The sequence below is a fragment of the Peromyscus californicus genome, unplaced genomic scaffold, assembly GCF_007827085.1.
Source record: "Peromyscus californicus insignis strain IS unplaced genomic scaffold, ASM782708v3 Scaffold_21__1_contigs__length_65335640, whole genome shotgun sequence".
In the NCBI taxonomy this organism is placed as follows: domain Eukaryota; kingdom Metazoa; phylum Chordata; class Mammalia; order Rodentia; family Cricetidae; genus Peromyscus; species Peromyscus californicus.
Window position 1 is genome coordinate 31,052,453 of NW_026294514.1, and position 19,928 is coordinate 31,072,380.

General features: G+C 47.4%; 1 protein-coding gene across 1 annotated transcript in view; it reads right to left on the reverse strand.

The window, feature by feature from the left end:
• Nucleotides 1-16,579, reverse strand: part of Pax3 (paired box 3) — a 94,814-nt gene extending 78,235 nt beyond the window's left edge. The window contains exons 1-4 of the mRNA XM_052749257.1: nt 16,450-16,579; nt 14,986-15,221; nt 13,618-13,747; nt 12,356-12,490 (exon numbers count right to left, since the gene is read on the reverse strand). Coding sequence (XP_052605217.1) covers nt 12,356-12,490; nt 13,618-13,747; nt 14,986-15,221; nt 16,450-16,534 — 586 coding nt within the window. The 5' untranslated portion in view covers nt 16,535-16,579. The remainder of the gene's footprint in view (nt 1-12,355; nt 12,491-13,617; nt 13,748-14,985; nt 15,222-16,449) is intronic.
• Between the last annotated feature and the right edge of the window lie 3,349 nt (nt 16,580-19,928).

Genomic DNA, 19,928 nt, shown 5'->3' on the forward strand with positions numbered 1-19,928 from the left:
CTGGTTGGATGAGAGAATCTTTCCCAAGGAAATGGGTAGAGTGTAATAGAAGACACATATGTCCTGCTCTGGCTTCCATGTGTACATGCATGGGAGCGGGCACCTGAACACTCACATACATGCAACGTGTACAACACACACACACACACACACACACACACAAAGTGAAAGAGTGTCTCTCCCAGGGCTGGAGAGATGGCTCAGTGCTTAAGAGCACTTGTTCTTGATAGGACATGGTTTCGGTTCCCAGCGTCCACATATTGGTTCACTACCATCCTCAACTCCAGTCCCAGGCCACTAGGAGCCCTTTTCTGGCCTCTATAGGCACCAGGCACATATGCAGTGCACATACATGCATGCAGGCAAAACACTCATATTCATAAAATAATAATAGAAACTTTAAAAAAAAAGTAACTCTTGCAAAAGACATCTGCTCGGGGTTATGAAGCTAGTCCCCTAGAGACTGACTCGATTTGCCATTTCTTTACCTACAAATAAAAGCACTGTGAAGCTGTGTCATATATCCAGAGTTCTGTCCCTCTGCACATGGTGGCCCTGAAACAATTTACGATATATGGTATAAATTTCTACTGAGAACAACATCGCAGCAACATGAAAACACATCAGGATCTTCCTTTTGGGATTAACCACCCCTAGACCTTCCCTCCTATGTAAGGAACCGGATACTCTTACAGGTAGGAATGAGAATCCACACTTTGCCCGCCTGAGTCAATCCGAATTATGCACGGGGCTGGGAGGGGGGAAAGACTGCTTTTGACTGATTCTTCCCAGCTCTTCACAGCTGTTCTTAACACCGTGCCTGTTTACATTGCCTCACTGGCCACTTCAGATCTCACAGGCCAGGCAAAGGGAAAGCAGAAAGGCGATCCAGGAGGCAAGCAGCGTCTCTCTCTAGGCTTACAGAATGCCCACCTTTCTGGCTCGTGCTGACAGACCCTGTGCTGAGCATCTTGGGATAGCAACAAGAAGAGTCAAGAGAGAAGTCTTGTTGTTCTTTTTCGGTGTTTGTTTTCACGGGTTAAAGCTTTCCGGTTAAGAAGTCAATCCCTAGCCCTTTCTTTCTCCCGCGGCCGCCGAATGGGCTGTTCCTAGGAGGGGTAATATGGACTGCTATCATCTCTCCCAGTCTCTGGGGTTAGGGGTGACTTGGCTTTCTTAGATAGTTGGAACATGGTTCTTTCTGGCTTGGTTCAGACTCTGTCTCTCAATTTAGGTAAGCTGGGTCTCAGCAACTGCGTTCCCAAGCATCGGATTTAAGGGAAAATAGGCCAAAATGAGTTGAGAGAGGTAAGGTATGTGGAAAAATATAACAAGTCTTTGTGCGGTAGAAGGGAATGGATACATACTCCCTTAAAATGTGCAACATTACAAGTCAGCCATTACCAAGTGCAGAAACCCCAAGTCAGCACGTCTTAAGGTCAGAACACAACAGTATGTTCTATGACTTACTAGTTCGAACCCAGCTTGGGGGTCTTTGGAAGACAATTTCTCTCTTATAACTTAATGGTTAGAATAAGTTGCTTCTAAATTATATAAACTTCTCATAATATCTCCAGTACACAATAAAAGTAAGCAAAAAAAGCTTAACACTAGGAGACTGTTTTAGATAGGAGTGAAATTAAATAAATGTTAAACAAAAAAAAGGAATTTGAAAAGGAATCAATAAGTAGAAGGGAAAAAATTGGCTTAGAGTTAGAAGATGTTCCATTTGGAAAAACAATAGAATATTGGAGAAGATTCTAGAAGGCATTCATTGTTAGTGGAACAACTCTTAGCAGTCATTTCAAAGCCCCCACTCACAGACTGGGATAGAGGCAAGTGTCTTGTCTGCCTACCTCAGGGCCCCCCCCCCAAGGCAAACACTCTCCCGCCTTACAACTGTCCAGCTCCTCCACCGTTTGCTTGTCACGTAGAACCCAAATTCCAGCAAAGCTTTCAAAATTGCAAATGCCACCCCCTTTATTTTATAAATAAACTCACATCTGTGCCAAATGGTGCTGTTACATGAGAAACGTTTTAAATGTAAAATAAATCACCCTCTGTCAATATAACGGAATACTACACAGCTATACAAACAGGGCTGAGAAAGCCCTAGTGAAGAGTGATTGCTGAGACGTAACGTAGAGTTTAAAATAAAAAATAAAAAATAATGAAGTACAGAATAGCAGACACAATATTGCCATGTCTACAAGAGGTGAAAAGATGGTGTACATGGATACACACATGGGAGCTAGCCCAGGGGGTGGGAGTTAATCGCATGTTTGTGCACAGTTTCCCGAAAAACAAGGTACTGATGGATATCTAGTATACAGGGAAAGGAAACATGTTACCTGGCTTCCATTCACAGCTTTTGAGCTTTGTACCAAGCAAGCGTTTTATACACCCAAAAATAGATATGGGGGTTCGAAAACTAAAATTGGCTGGGACGCTCTGTCATTTGAAGTGTTGACTTGTCGAGGTTGTGAGAGTTGGCCCGCAGAACCCAGAAGTCCCCTCGCATCTGAAAGCCTTTGGGGGGGGGGGGGGGATGCGGGGGGCGGGGCGGCTAGGAGGCATCCAGAAGGAAGGTGGCCTGCTCTCCAGTAAGTTTCTGTCAGTTTACTGGGGCCTGGCCAGCCAAGGAGCAGAGAGACTGCCTGCTGGGACGCCTAAGCCACAACAGCTGCATAAACCGGCCGTGCCCCAGCTTGACCTATCTCTGAGACAGGTCAGAGCAGTGCATGCGGGGATAAGAAAACAACCTTCCACGCAGCCAGGGTCTGCACTGTCAACCAGCTCAAGCCAGCAAGAGGAGCAGGAGTTCTGGGTCCCCAGAGCCTCAGGAGCAAGCCACTTTCGCTTCATTCACAGCGCATGCCAGTAATGCAGGACACACAAGGACTTGCACACACGTGCACGCACACAGACTCACCACCATTTTGGGGGTGGGGGTGGGGCTGAGTGGAAGGAAATTAAATTAAAAGGTCATTGTAATTTATCCTCCAGCTTAAGATGGCCACTTTAGAAAGTTTCCTCAACACTTCCAAGCTCCAGTTTTAAGAAGAATCATTCACAACGAACCGAGAACGCATGTAACCCCACATGCAAAACTGCAAGGACATTTAAGAATGGGCAGGCTGAAGCAGGGGCGTCACGGGAAATGGTGGGGAACTCCACCAAATGAACAAGTTTTCAGAGTTGCAGGAGCGAAAACACGCCGAGATCAATTTTCATGGAGCAGTTTGCCCATCTTTGACCCAGCAAAATAAACAAACAAATAAAAGTTTGCAAACGACCAGTTCATCTAACAGAGAAAAATCAACAGCCTGGAAAGAAAGAGGAGTTAAGAAATGTTCTTTGACATTTGGTTAAAGTTTTAGAATTTTATGTTTCCATATCTATGAAATCAGTGAAGTTGTTGTATTAAGTAGCTGCTTATGGAGTCGAGTTTCTGACATGCGGAAAGTGGAGAGTATGGAGTACTTATGTGTATGCTGTGTGTGAAGGGTGTGTGTGTTTGGTCTTCATTGTTGCTGCTAAGCCTTGAATTAAGCTTTTATCTGCCCTTGGGCAGAGCCCATCTGCTAGTCTGTGGGCTGGTCACTTTCTCAGAGTGTTCAGAGTTTGGGCCCCCTACTCCACCAGGACTTTGAGTTTTGCTAGGATGAATATAATTTGCATACAAGGATTTTCTCATCTTATCCTCACAGAACCCTTGGAAACTGGTATGACCCACTTCATCTTAAAAGTATCAAAAATGAAGCCCAAGAGGTCGCACCTGAATAGTGCTTGGTCTCAATTTCAGAGACTCGGTAAGGCAAGCACTGGCCACTTTTACTTTGGGTATTGTGTTCTTTTGGAGCACAAAAAACGTACAGGAAAATACTGAACCAGTCAGGACAAAAACACTCAATGCTTCAACAACCTTCAACCAGGAAGCTGTCCAGTCCAGGCTCCCACTTTCTTTGCAATAAAATAAATCACACCAATTAATTTTCTTTAGTTCAAATTAAGCTCAGCTGTGAAAATTGAGAGAGACCAACACACTTACTCTTTGGATACAATTTTCTTAATGATAATGACACATTTGAATACTCAATTTTAGGATATGTGTTTGAGACTCGAGGGAGATACGCTGAGTAATAGAAGGCATGCCCACCATTGTAGATCCCCAGGTTTAGTCCCTAGCATCAGAGCAATTAAATAAACAAACAAACTCCATGTTTTTTCTAGAACTTTAGGCTAAGAAATAAAAGAGATATGTGACTGCTGTATTTTAATATATCTATGTCACTCATAAAATAAATCACAAAATAAAAATGCTGACTTTCTGCTGAAGTGCAAATGTGTGGCTGTATCAAAGTTCACTATAAAAACAAAAATAAATGGAACCATTTCCATGTCGTAATACAAACTGCAAAGTAATTAATTTTCTGTTCTTAGCTGGTCTACCCTAATTGACTTGTGGTGTCTAGTCAATGGTATAAGACCAAGCAGATTTAATGCTGCAGCTCTTTCTATAGCCATACTTACTGAGTTTATTTGTCAAAGGTCTACACTTACACTAAAGTTTCCACAAATCTATACTTTTTGAATTTTTACTATGATCTTATGAATGGTACACACTGAAGATACGGTTGCAACCCTCCTCCCTCAACCTTGTTGGTCAGTGCGGGAGAGGTTCCCTTGCTCATTGAAAAGCATTTTAACCGGCTATTTCTGAATGGAGTGTGTTGGGTTGGATCCAGAACAAGAAGAGTTGGCCCCTAGAATTGAGAATTGCTATTAATATGCTGTTATAGACACAATAAAATTAAACAGCGAGAAGTCTATAAGAAAGTTTAGCCAGTAAACTATTAAATGGGTCTAAGGACATAGCCACACAGTTGATTGGTTTTGCCTGTCGTGAATTCTAGCCTCTGCCGAGAAGAGCATTTGCCACTGCAGTAGATGGAGGACATAAAAACTCAGATGACTTAAATCAAGTTGTTTTGGCCCAAAGGGGATGTGTGTTCCTTTCTTTTGCTTTACTTAAAATCCTGCAGCAGAATTTTAAACGCTGTAAACTTTTTTGCTATTTGCCATGTAAACTAATTTGCCTTCTCAACATTTTCCCTTTTAGGAGAAAAGTGTATCAAATCAAATTCTAAATTTTACACAGATGCTCCTTTATTGCAATGTAATTTCTTCTTTTTAAAAAAGAGAAGTGGCCATTTACACAGCAGAAATGATCTGTTCCTTTTTACCAGGAACAAAGAAAAGCAGGAAACCAAAGGTAAGAATTCATAAAACCTGTGTGATTGTCTTCAGCTCCGTTTTCTCGTCTCCCTTCAACAAGGGCAATTTCCTAATGCAGTGGTTCTCAGTCTGTGGGTCATGAACCTTTTGGGGTGGAACAACCTTTTCACAGGGGTCCCATATCAGATATCCTGCATATCAGATATTTACATTATGATTCATAACAGCAGCAAAAATTATAGTTATGAAGTAGTGATGAAAATAATTTGATGGTTGGGGGTCATCGCGATATAAAGGGTCGAAGCATTAGGAAGGTTGAGAACCACTGTTCATCTGCAGAGAGAACGGCAAAGTCCAAGGTCCCTTTCGCTTTCTCTCTCTGCGTAGGACACATTGCAAAGTTTACGACATTGTAAATGTTGCTGCAGGATTTTGAATGAAACAGAATATAAGAGAGTATTGAGGCCATAGCTCCCCAGACAGGGGCAATCATTCTTAGATCAGCAAGCCTGCCTTGGTAACAAGATCTGGCCCAACTTGGATCTGGGATCTACTGTCTCCCTGGCAATGTTTGAGCACATAGCCTAACAATCAAGAGGGAAAAGTTCCCTTAACTCTGTATGTGCATTAAAAAAATGTATGTACATGTGAACTATGAATTGAATAATTAAGTACCTGATCCAGGAAAGGCAAATCATCATCACATACTTAACTGACTCTAGCTTGCCACCTAATTTATTTCAGACAGTCATACTATATATTATAACGATAGATTACTGCTCTGTTATACTAGTGGGTATTGGAATGTAGGTAGATTATTAATGAATTCATTAATTATGAGTTAACATAGGGGATTCTGACACAAAAATTTTAAAAATATTTAAAAGATAAATATAACCAGCATTAACTTAGTACCCGCATGTCAAGGTACACCTTAAGAATGAAAAAGAAAAGGTAAATAATAAAAAAGTAAACCCTTATAAAATCATAATTTAGAATCAAAATGCACTTGGCAAGGGAGTTCACAAAGCCTCATACAGTGGCGCATACATGATATACAGGGAAATATCCCAAGCCTGACTCTGGCATAAATAGGAGAACCTCAGAGTAATTTGTTGGAATTTGCAAATTAAGCACAGAAATGGTATATTTCCAAAAGAGCCCTGGAAAGAACGTTTTGCCATCTTAAAGAAAGGAAAAACCAATACAAATATACTAAATTCTTAAACAAACAAAAACCTAATAGTTGATCTAAAAATCAGCAACTACAGAAGTCATGATGGGATTCAGGTGTTTTCCCTAGCAGTCAACATCTGGGAATGTTACTGAGATCTGTGCTGTTACTTCCCACTCTGATGCCTCTAAAGGACACTTTGCAGGACAAGTTCACCTTTATAAAGTCCAGGACCAGCTTAATTCTCAGTGACCAGTTTGCAAATAAACCCTGTTGACACACATTGTGCACACAAACACATATCTACTCCTATATGACAGGGATTTAAAAATAAATGCAAAATTATGGAAACACCGCACATAGATGTGGCCACTACATCTCACAGTCCTCTGTGTTATTTATTCTCCATCTAATTTTACAGATAAAAAATCTGATATCTTTTCTGCATAACATTCCAGCCTGGGAGGCAATTATAGTGACAAATTCATATTTAGAAAATTTGCCCAAACAGATAGTCTCGCCCCTTCCCCCCCCCCCCCCCCCACCACCCCAAAGGAGAACCAACTTGATAAAATCACTATCCCAGCCTCAGTTCTGAACATGAAATCGCCACAGGATAATTGAAAAAACACCCCATGAGCCTTCTCTGTGAGACAACAATACGAAACCCGGTTTCAGTTCCTATTTCTTGAAGAGGAATTTGGTCAGTTCCTCCTTAGAGATTTCAGAGGAAAAGGAAGATTTTCCAAGACAGATAAATTGAAATGATCCTGCTTTGATCTGTGTGGTTAAGAAGCCCTCACAAAAGAAGGTGGCCACTGAGGGACTGAGCTCCCGGCCTCTCAATGGATGGTAATGGCACCAACAAACGGCTACTTAATCAATATTTGGCCAGAGCTGCAGAAAACTCCCCTTTCAGATTTTAATTCCTAGTTGTAAAACAACCCTAGAGCAGCCAGTGAGATAAGACACGAAGCTGACTGCTTAATTGGCATTTAGTGGCTGGTAAGTTACATGGTGGGTTCTTGGTCTTAATAGTTCCTTAATCTTCATTTACTGGAGTGAATAAATAAGTTACCTGTCATAGGGTTCCACTGAACTGAAACTTTCTGGGTCCCAGGCCAGGCAACTCGTCACTGAGCTTTTCATTCTGCTGGCCATTTATTTCTGTATAACTTGAACATTTAATCTCGTGATTAGGAAGGATTTTTGTCCTGTCCTGAGAATATCCATGGATGTTGAAACCACTAGGGCAACGCTCCTGTTCACTTGATTGATTTCTGTGTATTCCACTTGCCTGCACCGAGGCACACTTTCTGGTTCCGCATCACCGCCCCGGGTGGGTTTTATGACTCAGCCCTGGGGACTCTTAAATGACCCTTCAGTAATTATTACACACTGGAAGCCCCTACCTCCTGTTCCGGTGCTATCAACAATCACATCAAACCCCAAAATAAACATATGATTTCAAGCATTAATTAGAAAATCTGCATGTTTTCAATAAAGCTAGGAAGCAAGCATACAGCAGTTAGTTACCCCAGTCAAACAAGGGGGAAAGAAAGTGCTAAGGGACAGAGCCTCCCTTATTCTGGCTAAGGAACGCTACTGCAGTGTGGTGGCCCACTGTCATTGACAATACTTTTTTTTTTTTTTTTTTAATGAGAGAGACACTTTCCTTGAGTAGAATTGCAAAGCCTTCAAAACTTTAAATACGATGTTGAGAGTAGACTCCTGTCCTGGCAAATGGACTTGAGAATGATCAGGAAGTGACCAGTAATAGAAGATCTGGGTCCAGAAACCTGTGATCCTGCGCTCCCGTTATTTAAATCTGTGGGAAGGCTCAGCCTGTGCCTCCACACCACACCAACCAACCGGACACCAACAATTCCCTCCTCCACCAACACGGAAGAAGCAAATGGCTTTGCTTTTCACAGCATGACTCCCTTCATTCGAAAGTGCCTCCCAAACAATCTACTGGGAACGAAATACTCCAAGAACTTTACCTGCCCCCCGCCCCACCCCCACCCCACCCCCGCGCTTTGGTCTTTATAGACATACATTTTTAATCTGACGTCATTTGTCATTAATTTTAGAAAAGAGCATGAGCTTATCCACAAAACGGGCTCAAGAAAAACTTCTGACACTTGCATTTTCTGAAAATCAAAAAAAAAAAAAAAGGCTGATTTTTTTTTTTTTCACACATTGAAGAAATGTGAAGGGAATATAGGCTGCCAGCCATCCGGTGCCGGATTTCTCTGTTTCATCCCTGTGATTGTTGCAAACCTCCCGTGCTTATTTAAGATTTTATTTTTAAAGGGGGGAGAAGTCCGGTGAAAGTGTGTCTCCAGTCCCAATCAAAACATCAGTTTGGCAATCTGGCCTCTTTCCCCCTGCGCTCGCTCCCGCACGGCCACTTCAAAGCCACGGCAACAAGTCGGTAATTGTAACGTTACATCTAAATATTTAAGCGGAAAGTCTTGCCGTCGCGTGTCCCATCTACAGTCCCCGTCTGTCCGGTAATTCCATTACGGCACAAAGCAAAAATGTTGCCCAAAACTCACAAACAGGAAAAGCGTCACCCTGCTGAGAGAAAGGGAGGGGGGTTGGGAGGAGGAGGAAGAGGAGGATGAGGCAGAGGGTGGGGGGGGGGGGAAGAAGGAGGGGAGGAGGAGAAGGAGGAGAGGATGATGAAGGAGCAGTTTCATCGATTAGTCACCGCTTTTGTGTTAAGGGCTTTCTTTAAAATAAGAAAAAAAAAATGGGGGGAGGTTGCAGAAATTTCACTAATGTGAGCCTCAGGCTAGGGAGGGAGGAAAAAAAAAAAAAAAAAGAGAAGAAGGGGGAGGCGGGCTGTGTCTAGATGAAAGTGAGAGGACATAAAGGAGGCAATTGAGTCGGCTGCAGCCCGGCGAGCTAAGCTGCGGGCCGGCCGGAGCGGGGAGGGGCGGCGCGGCGCTTTGGCGCAGGGCGCAGCAGCGGGGGCCCGGGCTATTGTGGCGGCGCCCGCGGGCCCGCTCTGCTGAGCCGGGGGAGGAACAGAGGCGCCCATTGAGCTGCCGCAGCCCGGGGTGCCTGAGCTCGGACTCCGCAGGTCCGGCTGCGCCTGCTCCGTGTCCGCACTTCTGGCCAAGGACCGGGGTGGAAGGTCCCCGGGCCGCTCACCCTTCTTTCACCAATATCCTGGAGCAGGAAGGATGGACTCAGCAGGGGTACAGAGAACCTAGGGTTCCCTGGGAGCGCAGGGCTGGATGCACCGCTGCACGGGCTGGGCAGCTCTTGGATTGGAGGAGGGAGAAGGAAACTTGGGGAAGGCCAAAGGAACCGTTTAGAAAAAGGGACAAGCAAGATCTTGAACAAAAGAGCGTGGCTCTGACCTCTGTCTGGGTGCCTTTCTCCCCGCATCCAAGCGTCTGCCAAGCAGACCCCAAGCCAAATTTGTGTCCAGGAAAGTCAGTCTCAGCAGCAGGTACCAGGCCCATCTGGCAAGGGCACTCAGCAGTGGTGGGGACAACCGAAAGGCCCTCCTCCGCCAGTTTTTCCCTCCCGTTTGCCAGGACTCAGAGAGCCCTTTCTCAACATCCATTCTATTTTACAAGTGGGACCGCCGGAGACTTTTGATGCCCAAACAACAGAGGGGAATATTTGAGGTTTCTAGACTTCAAACTGCATCTCACTCTATCCTTTCTCTGGGCCCCTCTTGCCCTCCAGGGTTCATCCGGAAAGGAAGCTGGAGGCACTGAAGGGACCCAGGCTGCATCTTCCTTGACAACCCCAAATTAAATTAGACTTCAGCCTCTGAGGGAGGGGTGTGTGGTGTGTGTGTGTGTGTGTGTGTGTGTGTGTGTGTGTGTGTGTGTGTTTCAAGGACACAGCCCCCACTGGGGGAAACACTCTGATTTTTAAAAATGGTAGCAATTTCCCTTGAATGGCAGCCGGCCCAGCGAGGCGACCCAAAAGACTAGAAACATTTTGTAGGTGAAATGGCCACTTTTTCCACGCTGGAGAGTCCATAAAACTTCCTGGCTGAGCAGCTACTGCGGCTCATTGAATAATTCATCCCTCATTGCAAGCCCATAATGTCTATTCTGGGCCCTTTGTGGGGCTGTTTTCTCTTCTTTTCTCCTTGAATTATAAAAAGGCTGCCTTCCTTTGTTCACATCAAGCTGCTCGGAGCTGGAGCTTTGTCTGGGCCAAGCTAAAGTGTGAGTTTCAATGGACTCTCCAGGCTTTGTCTCCCAAGTTCATCTCCAAGTGTAGATTGTGTAGAGAAGGCCTTCTTTGTAAACGCTGGAAAAGTTGTACAAATGTTTGACCAGCTCATTTGGGACGTTTTGTCTCCAGGGCCTTGGTTGTTGCGGCTGGGCTGCGAGGGAGCGAGGGAGCGGCTGGTCTGCCTGGCTGCCACTTCTAGCAACAAGTAGCAACACCGTGGATCCCCCCCCCCCCCAGCAAGGCCTCTCCCATAACTAGAGGACCTACTAGCCTCTGCTTTAGGATCCCATTGGGCCTGGGAGAAGTCTGGGTCCTCAGCCCTCTGCCTTCTTTTAACCCAGCACCTCTAGCCTGCAGCTAGGGATGGAATATAAACCAGAGGTGACCAGAAAAGCATTTGTTCGGGCTTACACAGACTTCACACGGGGGCCCCTGCTGTAAACACAGAAGTAACAGCGTGTGCCATCTCCCTGATCAACCTCCTTCTATTTGGGGTGCCTTCTCTTGATTATATGGGTGCCCTAAAGCATCTGGGCTTCTGGTTCATTAGAAGTCAGGCACTTGGTTGCTAACACCCAACTCTAAATATCGAGGGTACAGCTTTTGTATTGGTTTGCAAAGCAGCTTTCCTGGAAGGCCAGCAGTTGTCTCAAGGATACACAATGAAGGTTTAAAAAGAGAGAGAGAGGGAGAGAGAGAGAGAGAGAGAGAGAGAGAGAGAGAGAGAGAGAGAGAGAGAGAGAGAGCAATCTGTATGCTAGAGCCATCTTCTAGATCATCTCAGAAAGCCCTGGTAGAAAGGGTTTCTTTCTTTCTGTAAACCTTTATTTTTGAAGATAACTCCAAGCAGGTAATAGGGGAGCAGCCTGTAATTCTCCATCCCCTGGAGGGAAATTTTTCTTTTTGGTGCTGACAGGTCGCAGCCAACAAGGAGTGGGTGGTCTGTACCCCTGGGGGGACAGAGGGTGATGGCCGGCACTGGGGGGGCTCAAGAACACAGATCCCTTTGACCCAGATCCCTATAACCCACTACTTGGGCACCATCGGTTGCCAGACACATGCAGGTTATACTTCATCCCACTTGAAAACAAATGAAAAGTAGCCAGCTTATGTACACACGTGCGCAAACACACGCGTGTATAAGGCAGCAGAGGTGGGACAATTTTAGGCTCCCAGTGTCCAGAAGAATCACAGTCTCATTAATTCTCGCCCACACGCACAGTAGCACAGTAGTTCCCAGAGTGTAAAAACTACTTCAAGATCCTCAGACTTCATTAACTACTCCCCTATTCTCAGCCCATATAATTTTTTTTTTCAGAGAAGTTTAGTTTCCATCTGGAAAGTGTCCACCTGCAACGCATTTCAGATTTCTCTACTCCAAGAAACTAGACAGGGTGGAGAATAAAACTCACGATAACGTAAAGAGTTAGTATTATCGGAGTGTGGCTCAAGAGTACAGCCCTTGCTGGGCCTATATGAGGTCCCGGATTGGAACGCCAGGAAAAGTAAAATAAAAATTGGAATAGAGAAGGTTTTTGTTTTTGTTTTTGTTTTTAATATCAAGTACCTCTCTGGTCTTTCACTTGAATGTCCTCCCCGAGAGCCTTAGCTGTGACGGAGGCCAAAGGTAAGCTTTGAGACAAGCCAGAGCTGGTCTGCGGTTGTGCAGACCCACAAGTCTTAGAACCAGCGCCCTCTCCACGGAGCGCACGGCTCACTGGGGCCGCTTACCTCGCTCGCTCAGGATGCCGTCGATGCTGTGTTTTGCCTTTTTCTCGCTTTCCTCGGCTTCCTTCCTCTCTAGATCTGCCTCCTCCTCTTCTCCTTTTCCAAATTTACTCCTCAGGATTCGGCTGATGGAACTCACTGGGGTAAGAGGAGGAAGGGAGCGCACATGATTTAGAGGCGTCGGGGATGATCCCAAAGGAGACCTCAAGGGCCCGGCCGAGGCACTCAACCCGCTTCCTGCTCCTAGAGGCTCATTGCTGCGTCCAGCATCTATCTGGTGGCATCCGGGTCCTTGTGCATTCTCTCAGGTCTTAAAAAACCCCTCACACTTTCATGGAGTTTTAATTACTTAGACTGGAACTGGAAACTAGAAATCTCGCAGCACCTCCAATTCATAAACGAGAAATGTTACCTCTGTCCCTCTCCTAGAAGCTGTTGGCTAGTAGTCTCTGAACACCCTAAGAGACTTCTGCCACCAGCTCACCCTTCCCAGTGTTCCCTCCCCACCCGAAGACACTGGACCCCAAAATCCTGGGAAGAAGAACCACAGAGGGCCTGTCGCCTGCAAATCAACTTGTTTTGAGACTAGAAAGGGTTTAAATTTCAACTGCAGAATCATTCCCTATTGTAAAAAATCAAAAGAAAACGCACTCTCTCCGATTTATTTTTTCCAGATTCCAGTCTGGTAAACAAATCCATGCTCTGAAATATATCGTTCTTACAGAGGGGAAAAAGGAGTTTCCTTTTAATTAAAAACAAACTCTTCCCGCGCGGAGGCCCAGCACTGGTCCTTCTTCCCCTGGACCTCTCCCTAGCTGCCCGGATACTGGATGGATCCTGAAACTCCCGGGAAAATCGCGTCCTGCCCAATTTTCACCCCTTCACTGCCCCCAGCCAACTCTCCACCAGTGCGGCTTGGATCTCCCTTCAGTGGAAGTTACCAAAACATTTGTTTCTGTTTTAGAAGGAAACATCAAATACTAATACTCATTTGGCCTGTGCCCTGCGTTTCCGCCCCAGTCCCAGCCTCCTTAGTAGAAATCCGTTTGCGGGGAAACTTCAGGTCGTCCCCCAAGCCGCCACCCCGGGGACCAGCAGTTCACCCAGTGCTCCATAAAACATGAAGAATGTCTGGCTTGTAAATATTTCAGGGCAGCCTCCCAATAGCCACGATGGATGATTGGGGCGATTTTATGACTGGGCTGGCCCATTGGAGTACGAGACTGACGGTCGGTGCCTCCGGGAAAAGTTAATGGACCCAGTACCTGAGGGCACGGTGTTCCGATCACAGACAGCGTCCTTGAGTAATTTGTCTCGGATTTCCCAGCTGAACATGCCCGGGTTCTCTCTTTTGTATTCCTCAATTTTCTTCTCCACGTCAGGCGTCGTCACCTGCTTTAAGAGAAGAGGCGGGTGGTGCGTTGGTACCCAGTATTGTGAGCCAGATAGGGTGCCCCCACCTCATGGTCTGTTGGATGCTCCTTCCTGTATTCTCTGGGAATGTCCCTCTGCTTAGCCAAATGGCTTTAATTCAGTTTAGAAAGGAGCAGACAGGAAATTATCCCATTCAGGGCAGCCTGGAGATCCTCCACCTGCCTGAAGATGCTGGGGGGGGGGGGGGGGAGACCAGATGAGATTAAGAAAAAAAATTGTAAGTTTGGAGATGAGGGCTGTGCTTTCTGATCCCTAGAAACCCCACTGAATCCACACAAAAACGAAACTAAAAAGAGAATGCTTGAAAGAACCACAGAAAAATCAAATTAGGTCAGTTCCAAAGAGGTCAGATCTGAGCTACAGAAGGATTAGGTTGGGATTTCAAAGGCCTTGGTATCTCTAGGTTGTGCTGTTACTGTTGTTGTTATTGTTGTTGTTTAATTAGACAAACATAGATAACTTGAAAGAAAGACTCTTTCACCCACTGGAATAAAACTGTCTCCTAAGATTCTCAGGTTAAGAGAGAGAATGGGGAAGGAGGGGGGCTGTGTTTGGGAGTCTTCAGTGTCTGGTTTTGCCCCCCCCTGGCAACTAGAAAATCATACTGACTTCTCTGCATAACCCAAAGAGAAGGCAGGCCCTGTATAATCCCCTCCCACTCCCTAACCAGCAGGGCTTTCTTGCTTATTAAAGAAAACTAACATAATTTAAGGATCTCACCCAACTGCTTTATAAAATGGAGTCAAGAGGCTTATTATAAAGAAAACTAATAGCCCTGACTTTTGACTTCTCAAAAACAATTTGCACTGGAAGGGAGGTGTGTGTGTGTCAAAGCTGGGAAAGAAACTCTTCAAGGACCAAATTGGGATTTTTAGCTTCATTTTAGGATGGGGCAGTGGGAAGACTCTCAGGGGAAATCGGCCACGGGTGGGATTGCTTTAGGTGTTTATCAAAATACTTTGATGAGGGTTCCAAGGTTCCCAGGCATTAAAAAAAAAAAAAATGCCTAGCCGTTTTCCAGTGTTCAAGGACCACTAGCAACCATAACAACTGAGTTCTACACACACAAAAACACTCCTTCCTAGATATGAAAAATACTTCCCTTGGAAAGTCCCTAGCTCCCGGCTGGCTAGACCGTGCCCACTCCCCCACCCGCTGACCACAGGCCCCAAGTCCATGAAACCAGGCCCCAGGCTCACCTTGGGTTTGCTGCCTCCAATGGCACCGGGGCGGATGGAGCCTGTCTCCTGGTACCTGCACAGGATCTTAGAGACGCAACCGTGGGACACGCGCAGCTGGCGAGAGATGACGCAAGGCCGAATACCGTGGTGGGCCATCTCCACGATCTTGTGGCGAATATGGTTGGGCAGAGGCCTGCCGTTGATAAATACTCCTCCGAGCTGGTTGACCCGGCCCTGGCCGAGGGGGGTGGACACTGGGAAGAGAATATGCAAAGGACAGAGCCCAGGGGAAAGTCATTTAGGAAGAATAAAAAGCACCAGAAAGAACCTAATTCTGCATCCTTCCGGCCAACACCCCCCGCCCCCTGCCCGTGACAGTCCAATACCAACTACCAGGCTTTCGACTCCCAGCCCCGACCCTGACTGTTATGATTGTTTAAATAATTACCCACTGCAGGGGCATATAATCTTTTGGAAATTGAGTAATTGCAAAAAGATAACTTGCTTAGAGAAAGCTATATTTTCTCTTTTTTTGGGGGGGGGGGAGAGGGGGTGCTGCAAGTTACAGGCGGAACTAGGCTGGTGCCTAAAATGTCTTGCGGTAACTGTCACAAAATCCGGCTGAGTATGGAGCAAGCTGACAGCCTTTACTGTTTCCAGATCAGAGCGTAGTCGGCAAGGGTCGGGGAGCATCCGGAAAAGAGACACAGGTGACAGCGCGTATCACCTGTTACATCTCAGAAATAAAAACGACGGCGGCGGCGGCGAGCCTGGCTATGATTACCACAGCCGCGGTTCGTTCTCCTCTGGACCAAGGTCGAAGGACTGTGCCCTTACTTCCCAAACTGTTTGGGAGGGTTCGGGTTTGCCGTAATAGCTACCTCCCCGAAATTTCCCAGAACCTTCAAGCAAACCAAAAGGCATTCCCAAACATATTAGAAACTTCGAGATGCCTCTTGAGTCGATTGGAATTTAATTAATCCATACTAAAACTTCCAATTAGGACGGACCACCTCAGTTTTCCGCAGCAGGAAAATTCTTGCCGAACTAACAAGAGTTTGGGGATTTTTTTTGTTGTTTTTTGTTTTTTTGTTGTGTTGTTGTTGTTGTTTTCAAAAGTGGGCGCAGCCGGGACAATTTGGTAGCAACTTTGGGTGAACAGAATTTTGCTTCCGTGGCTGCGAAGCTTATCCACCTTCATCAGGACAGCAACTCCAAAACAGGGCAAAGTGGAACCGGCCCGAGCAGGCCGGGCCAGCTCTGAGGGTTTGCCGAGAGTACGGTGCTGCGTTTGCAGTCTGAAAGCGAATGGGGCTTCTCTCCCCTCCACGAGAACCCCCTCCCCACTATTGCTTCTTAGGATGGGAAGTATGGAGGAAGAGGCTCCCGGGAACGCGCGACTCCAGGCCCTGGAGACCTGGAATGGGGTGCGGCAGCCAATCCCAAGCCCCGGGATCCGGATGGGCTGAGGCCCTAACATACCTTCCAGTGGGAAGCCGCTGCGTGGGTAATTCTGCCCCGGGCCGGGCCGCATCATCCTGGGCACAGCGCCGGCCAGCGTGGTCATCCTGGGGGCAGCTTCGCTCGCAAATTATATCCAGGTGAAGGCGAGACGGAAAAGCGAGCGCAATGCGGCGGCGGGTGACCCTCGGGAACTCTCCAGATCGCGGAGAGCTCCTCCCCAAAAAAAGAAGGCAGGAGAGGGAGGCGGGGCGCGGGGGAGCGGGGGTGGGGGGGGAGAGCTGCCAGCTCCTGGTCCACCCGCTCCAGAGAAGTTCCTAGAATGAAGGATCCTAAGCCCAAGGCGGACAAGTTTGGTGCGAGTCTGGCAGACAGGCCCCTCAGCTGGGGCCACGGGCAAGGGTGCTCAAGGCGCCAGGAAGATGGGGGCGGGAGGGTGGTGATGACGAGGCGGGAGCACGGCCCGAGTCTCCTCCCGTAGTGACACCGAGTGCAGGGATCCGGACTAGGGAGCATTTATTAGTTCTTTCACCCAAAGCTTGGTCAGGAGCCCTGAGCTGCGATTGGCCGACGAGGAGACCGTCCCGGGTGGCGAAGACACGCGCTGATTGGGCGACAGAGGCTACTTTCTCTTCCCATCCCTGACGGTGCCCAGGCCTCCACCGACCCGGAGGGGGACCAGCTCTGTGCCCCTTCCCCCGAGAGAGAGAAGCGTAGACAGGTTGAAACTGGAAGAGGCAGCCTGGGTGATGAGAGCGGCTGAGGATGGAGAAGGGCTCGCTGTGTCTGTCACTCTACGTGTGCGTCCCTCTGATCTCCGGTTTACCACTCCAGTCTGCCTGTCCCAATCTTTCTGTGTCTCTCCCTGAGAGGCTCGCTCTAATCTGTCTCTTTATTCTGTCTGTCTGTCTCTGCTTTTCACCAGCGGACCTCTCTTCAGGGCTGCTAACCCGGGGGTGGGGGCGGGGAAACTCGGGGGAAAAAAGGCATAAGGAGTCCCGGATGTGTTTAGTTTTCCTTTCCCTGGTCTGCGCTGGGCCTGGGCTCGCTGTGGGAGCCTCTCCCAGCGAGCGGCTCCTCTAGGGGAGAGTCCAGGATGCTCCCAGAAGGTCCCTTTGTCTTTCTTAGTCTGAAAGAAAGGGACTGAAGGATAGGTGGGGTAGCCTTCGACATAGACAGACGTGGCAAGGCCCCCCTGGACTAGAAGTTGCAAGCTGGGATGGGGGATTCGGCTCCTTTTCTTGGTTTAAAAGCCCTTCTGGGAAGCCAGGACTCTAAATCTCACATACAGATCGATCCCTGATGCACATGCATCTATATGTTGAGGGTTTTTGCCCGGCTGAGGCGTTTGTTCTCAGGAATTTATTATGGCATTCAGACTAAACTGCTGGAAAAAAAAATAAAAGGAGCAAAGTCTTGGCTAAGAGCTGAAGTGTCCCCAGCAGGATATGACGCCAGGAGTGTTGTAAAGACTGTCTGTCCTTAGAGAAGGTACCATTGTGCATAGCCTTTTATTTATAACTTGGTAAGTGCCAGCGAACTCGTCTCCTTTACACCCCCGAGTGCCAGGCCCGCGTTCTGCACCGCTCTTTATTCCCTCGAGTCTATTCAGGGACTGTCACTCTGGGGCCGAGAGGTATTCAGGGCCTTAATCAATCAAAAGGATGAGAATCAGGCAGGTTTTTTCCCTTTGAAATAAAGGAAACAATGACTTCTGGGCTTCAAGTTCCCCCTTTTTCCTTTTATGATATTTGAATTTTTCCTGCCCCTGAGTCCTCCACCCCTCTCTCTATGGCCCTCTACGCCCATCTCCTTTGACAGTTTTGACGTGAACTCAGGCCCCCAATCCTACTTGCCCACCCCCTAATTAAGGCAAACTCAAGAGGCAAGATTGGTGGTTGCGGGGGTGGGGGTTGGGGGGTGGGGGGTACGGGTAACTGTTCAAAGTCTATGAGCTGGCCCTTTAAGAGTTCACTCCCAGTGGGAAAAGCTGGGTAGCTCTGTGCTCCCCTTCAAGTCAAAAGGCTTCCTTGACCCTGGGAGCAGGCGAGACAGGCCTCTGGGGACTCCAGAAAATGTCTGGACACCCCACCCCCACCCACCCACACTTGGGGGAGGAGCATTTGAGTTCACAGTGGAAAGCCCAGAAGCTGTGTGCCGGGAGTCCTGCTTAACCAAGTTTTATATTAAATGATTCAGTTTGTCAGGGCACACAACTTTCTCACTCCCCTTTTCGGGACTGGGGTCCTTCAAGTTCTGAGTACGTGTTTTCTAAAGCTCAGCACAGCCATAGCAACTGAGGAGCCAGACTTTCCCAAGTTTTTTTTTTTCCCCTCTCCATAGCTGAGCAGAGCCGGGTTTTGCTCTCTGTAAGGTCAGCTTTAATCCGCGGGAGGATGAGGGACCCAAGGTGAACTTCAAGAGGGTATAAATTCAGGCTGCACACTCCATGAAAAGGGATCCCTCCTTGAGGGTTAGAGCCCTCTGGGGCCGAGTCTCCTCTGTTTTTTTAGTTCAAGGCTTTAGTGGTATGCTTCAGTTCTCCAGAGGGGCTGATCCTGCTGGAGAGCCAGGAATGGTAACTTGTTTGTAATAAGTCGCTGCAGATTCCTTTCTGGGTTCGGAGAGTCCTCTGGGACACTTCCACGGAAGTATTGCCAGCTGAACAGCTCATGGATGCCAGTTCAACAGCACCTTCATAGTACTTCAATAGTACTTACCACCTGCTAGGAAAATGGATACTCAGAGGCAGAGGAGATGAGGTAGGGGTAGGGGCAATGACTGAGTTCCTTTCCTCCCGTGCCCAGCAACTCTCCATTTCACATGCTAAACTAAAGGATAAGGCCAACTCATCTCTGCCCAGAAGGCCCCAGAGGTCCTGGGGGCACTGAGTGGATGCAGCAGCTAGACCATTTCTAAAACTCCATGGTGAAGGCCCAGGTGGTGGGGGACATTGGCTGAGGATCTTCTGACCGTGGCACCTACCCTGCCAAACCAAACCAGGTAAACCAGACTTGGAAGAAGCCCACAACAAGTTACCACCATGGGGTCTGGCAATTCCTGGTTCCCAGACGTTTAGAAGGCTTGACTTCTCTCTCTCTCTCTCTCTCTCTCTCTCTCTCTCTCTCTCTCTCTCTCTCTCTCTCTCTCTCCCCCCTTTATCCCCAGTGTGGCTGGAAGCTGAAACCACCCATCCCTACAACCTGTGTCAAGAGTCTCCACCCACAGCGCTTGCCTCAGCTAGCAGCCGCTGGGCTACCAAGTCCAGGTGCTCAATATGGCCATGGTACAGCCACTAATTAGACAAATGAGTGCCAGCGGTAGCTCTAGGAGGGAGAACCCAGGTTTGGACAACAGCGCTATACCTCACCTCAGGGGCATGGTCAACCTCCAGTGTGTCCAGGGAAGTGCCTGCAACAATCCTGGGAACGATCCTGGCATCCAACCCTGCCATTCACATATTTGTAAAATGACATTTGAGTCTTGAGGACAAAAATAGT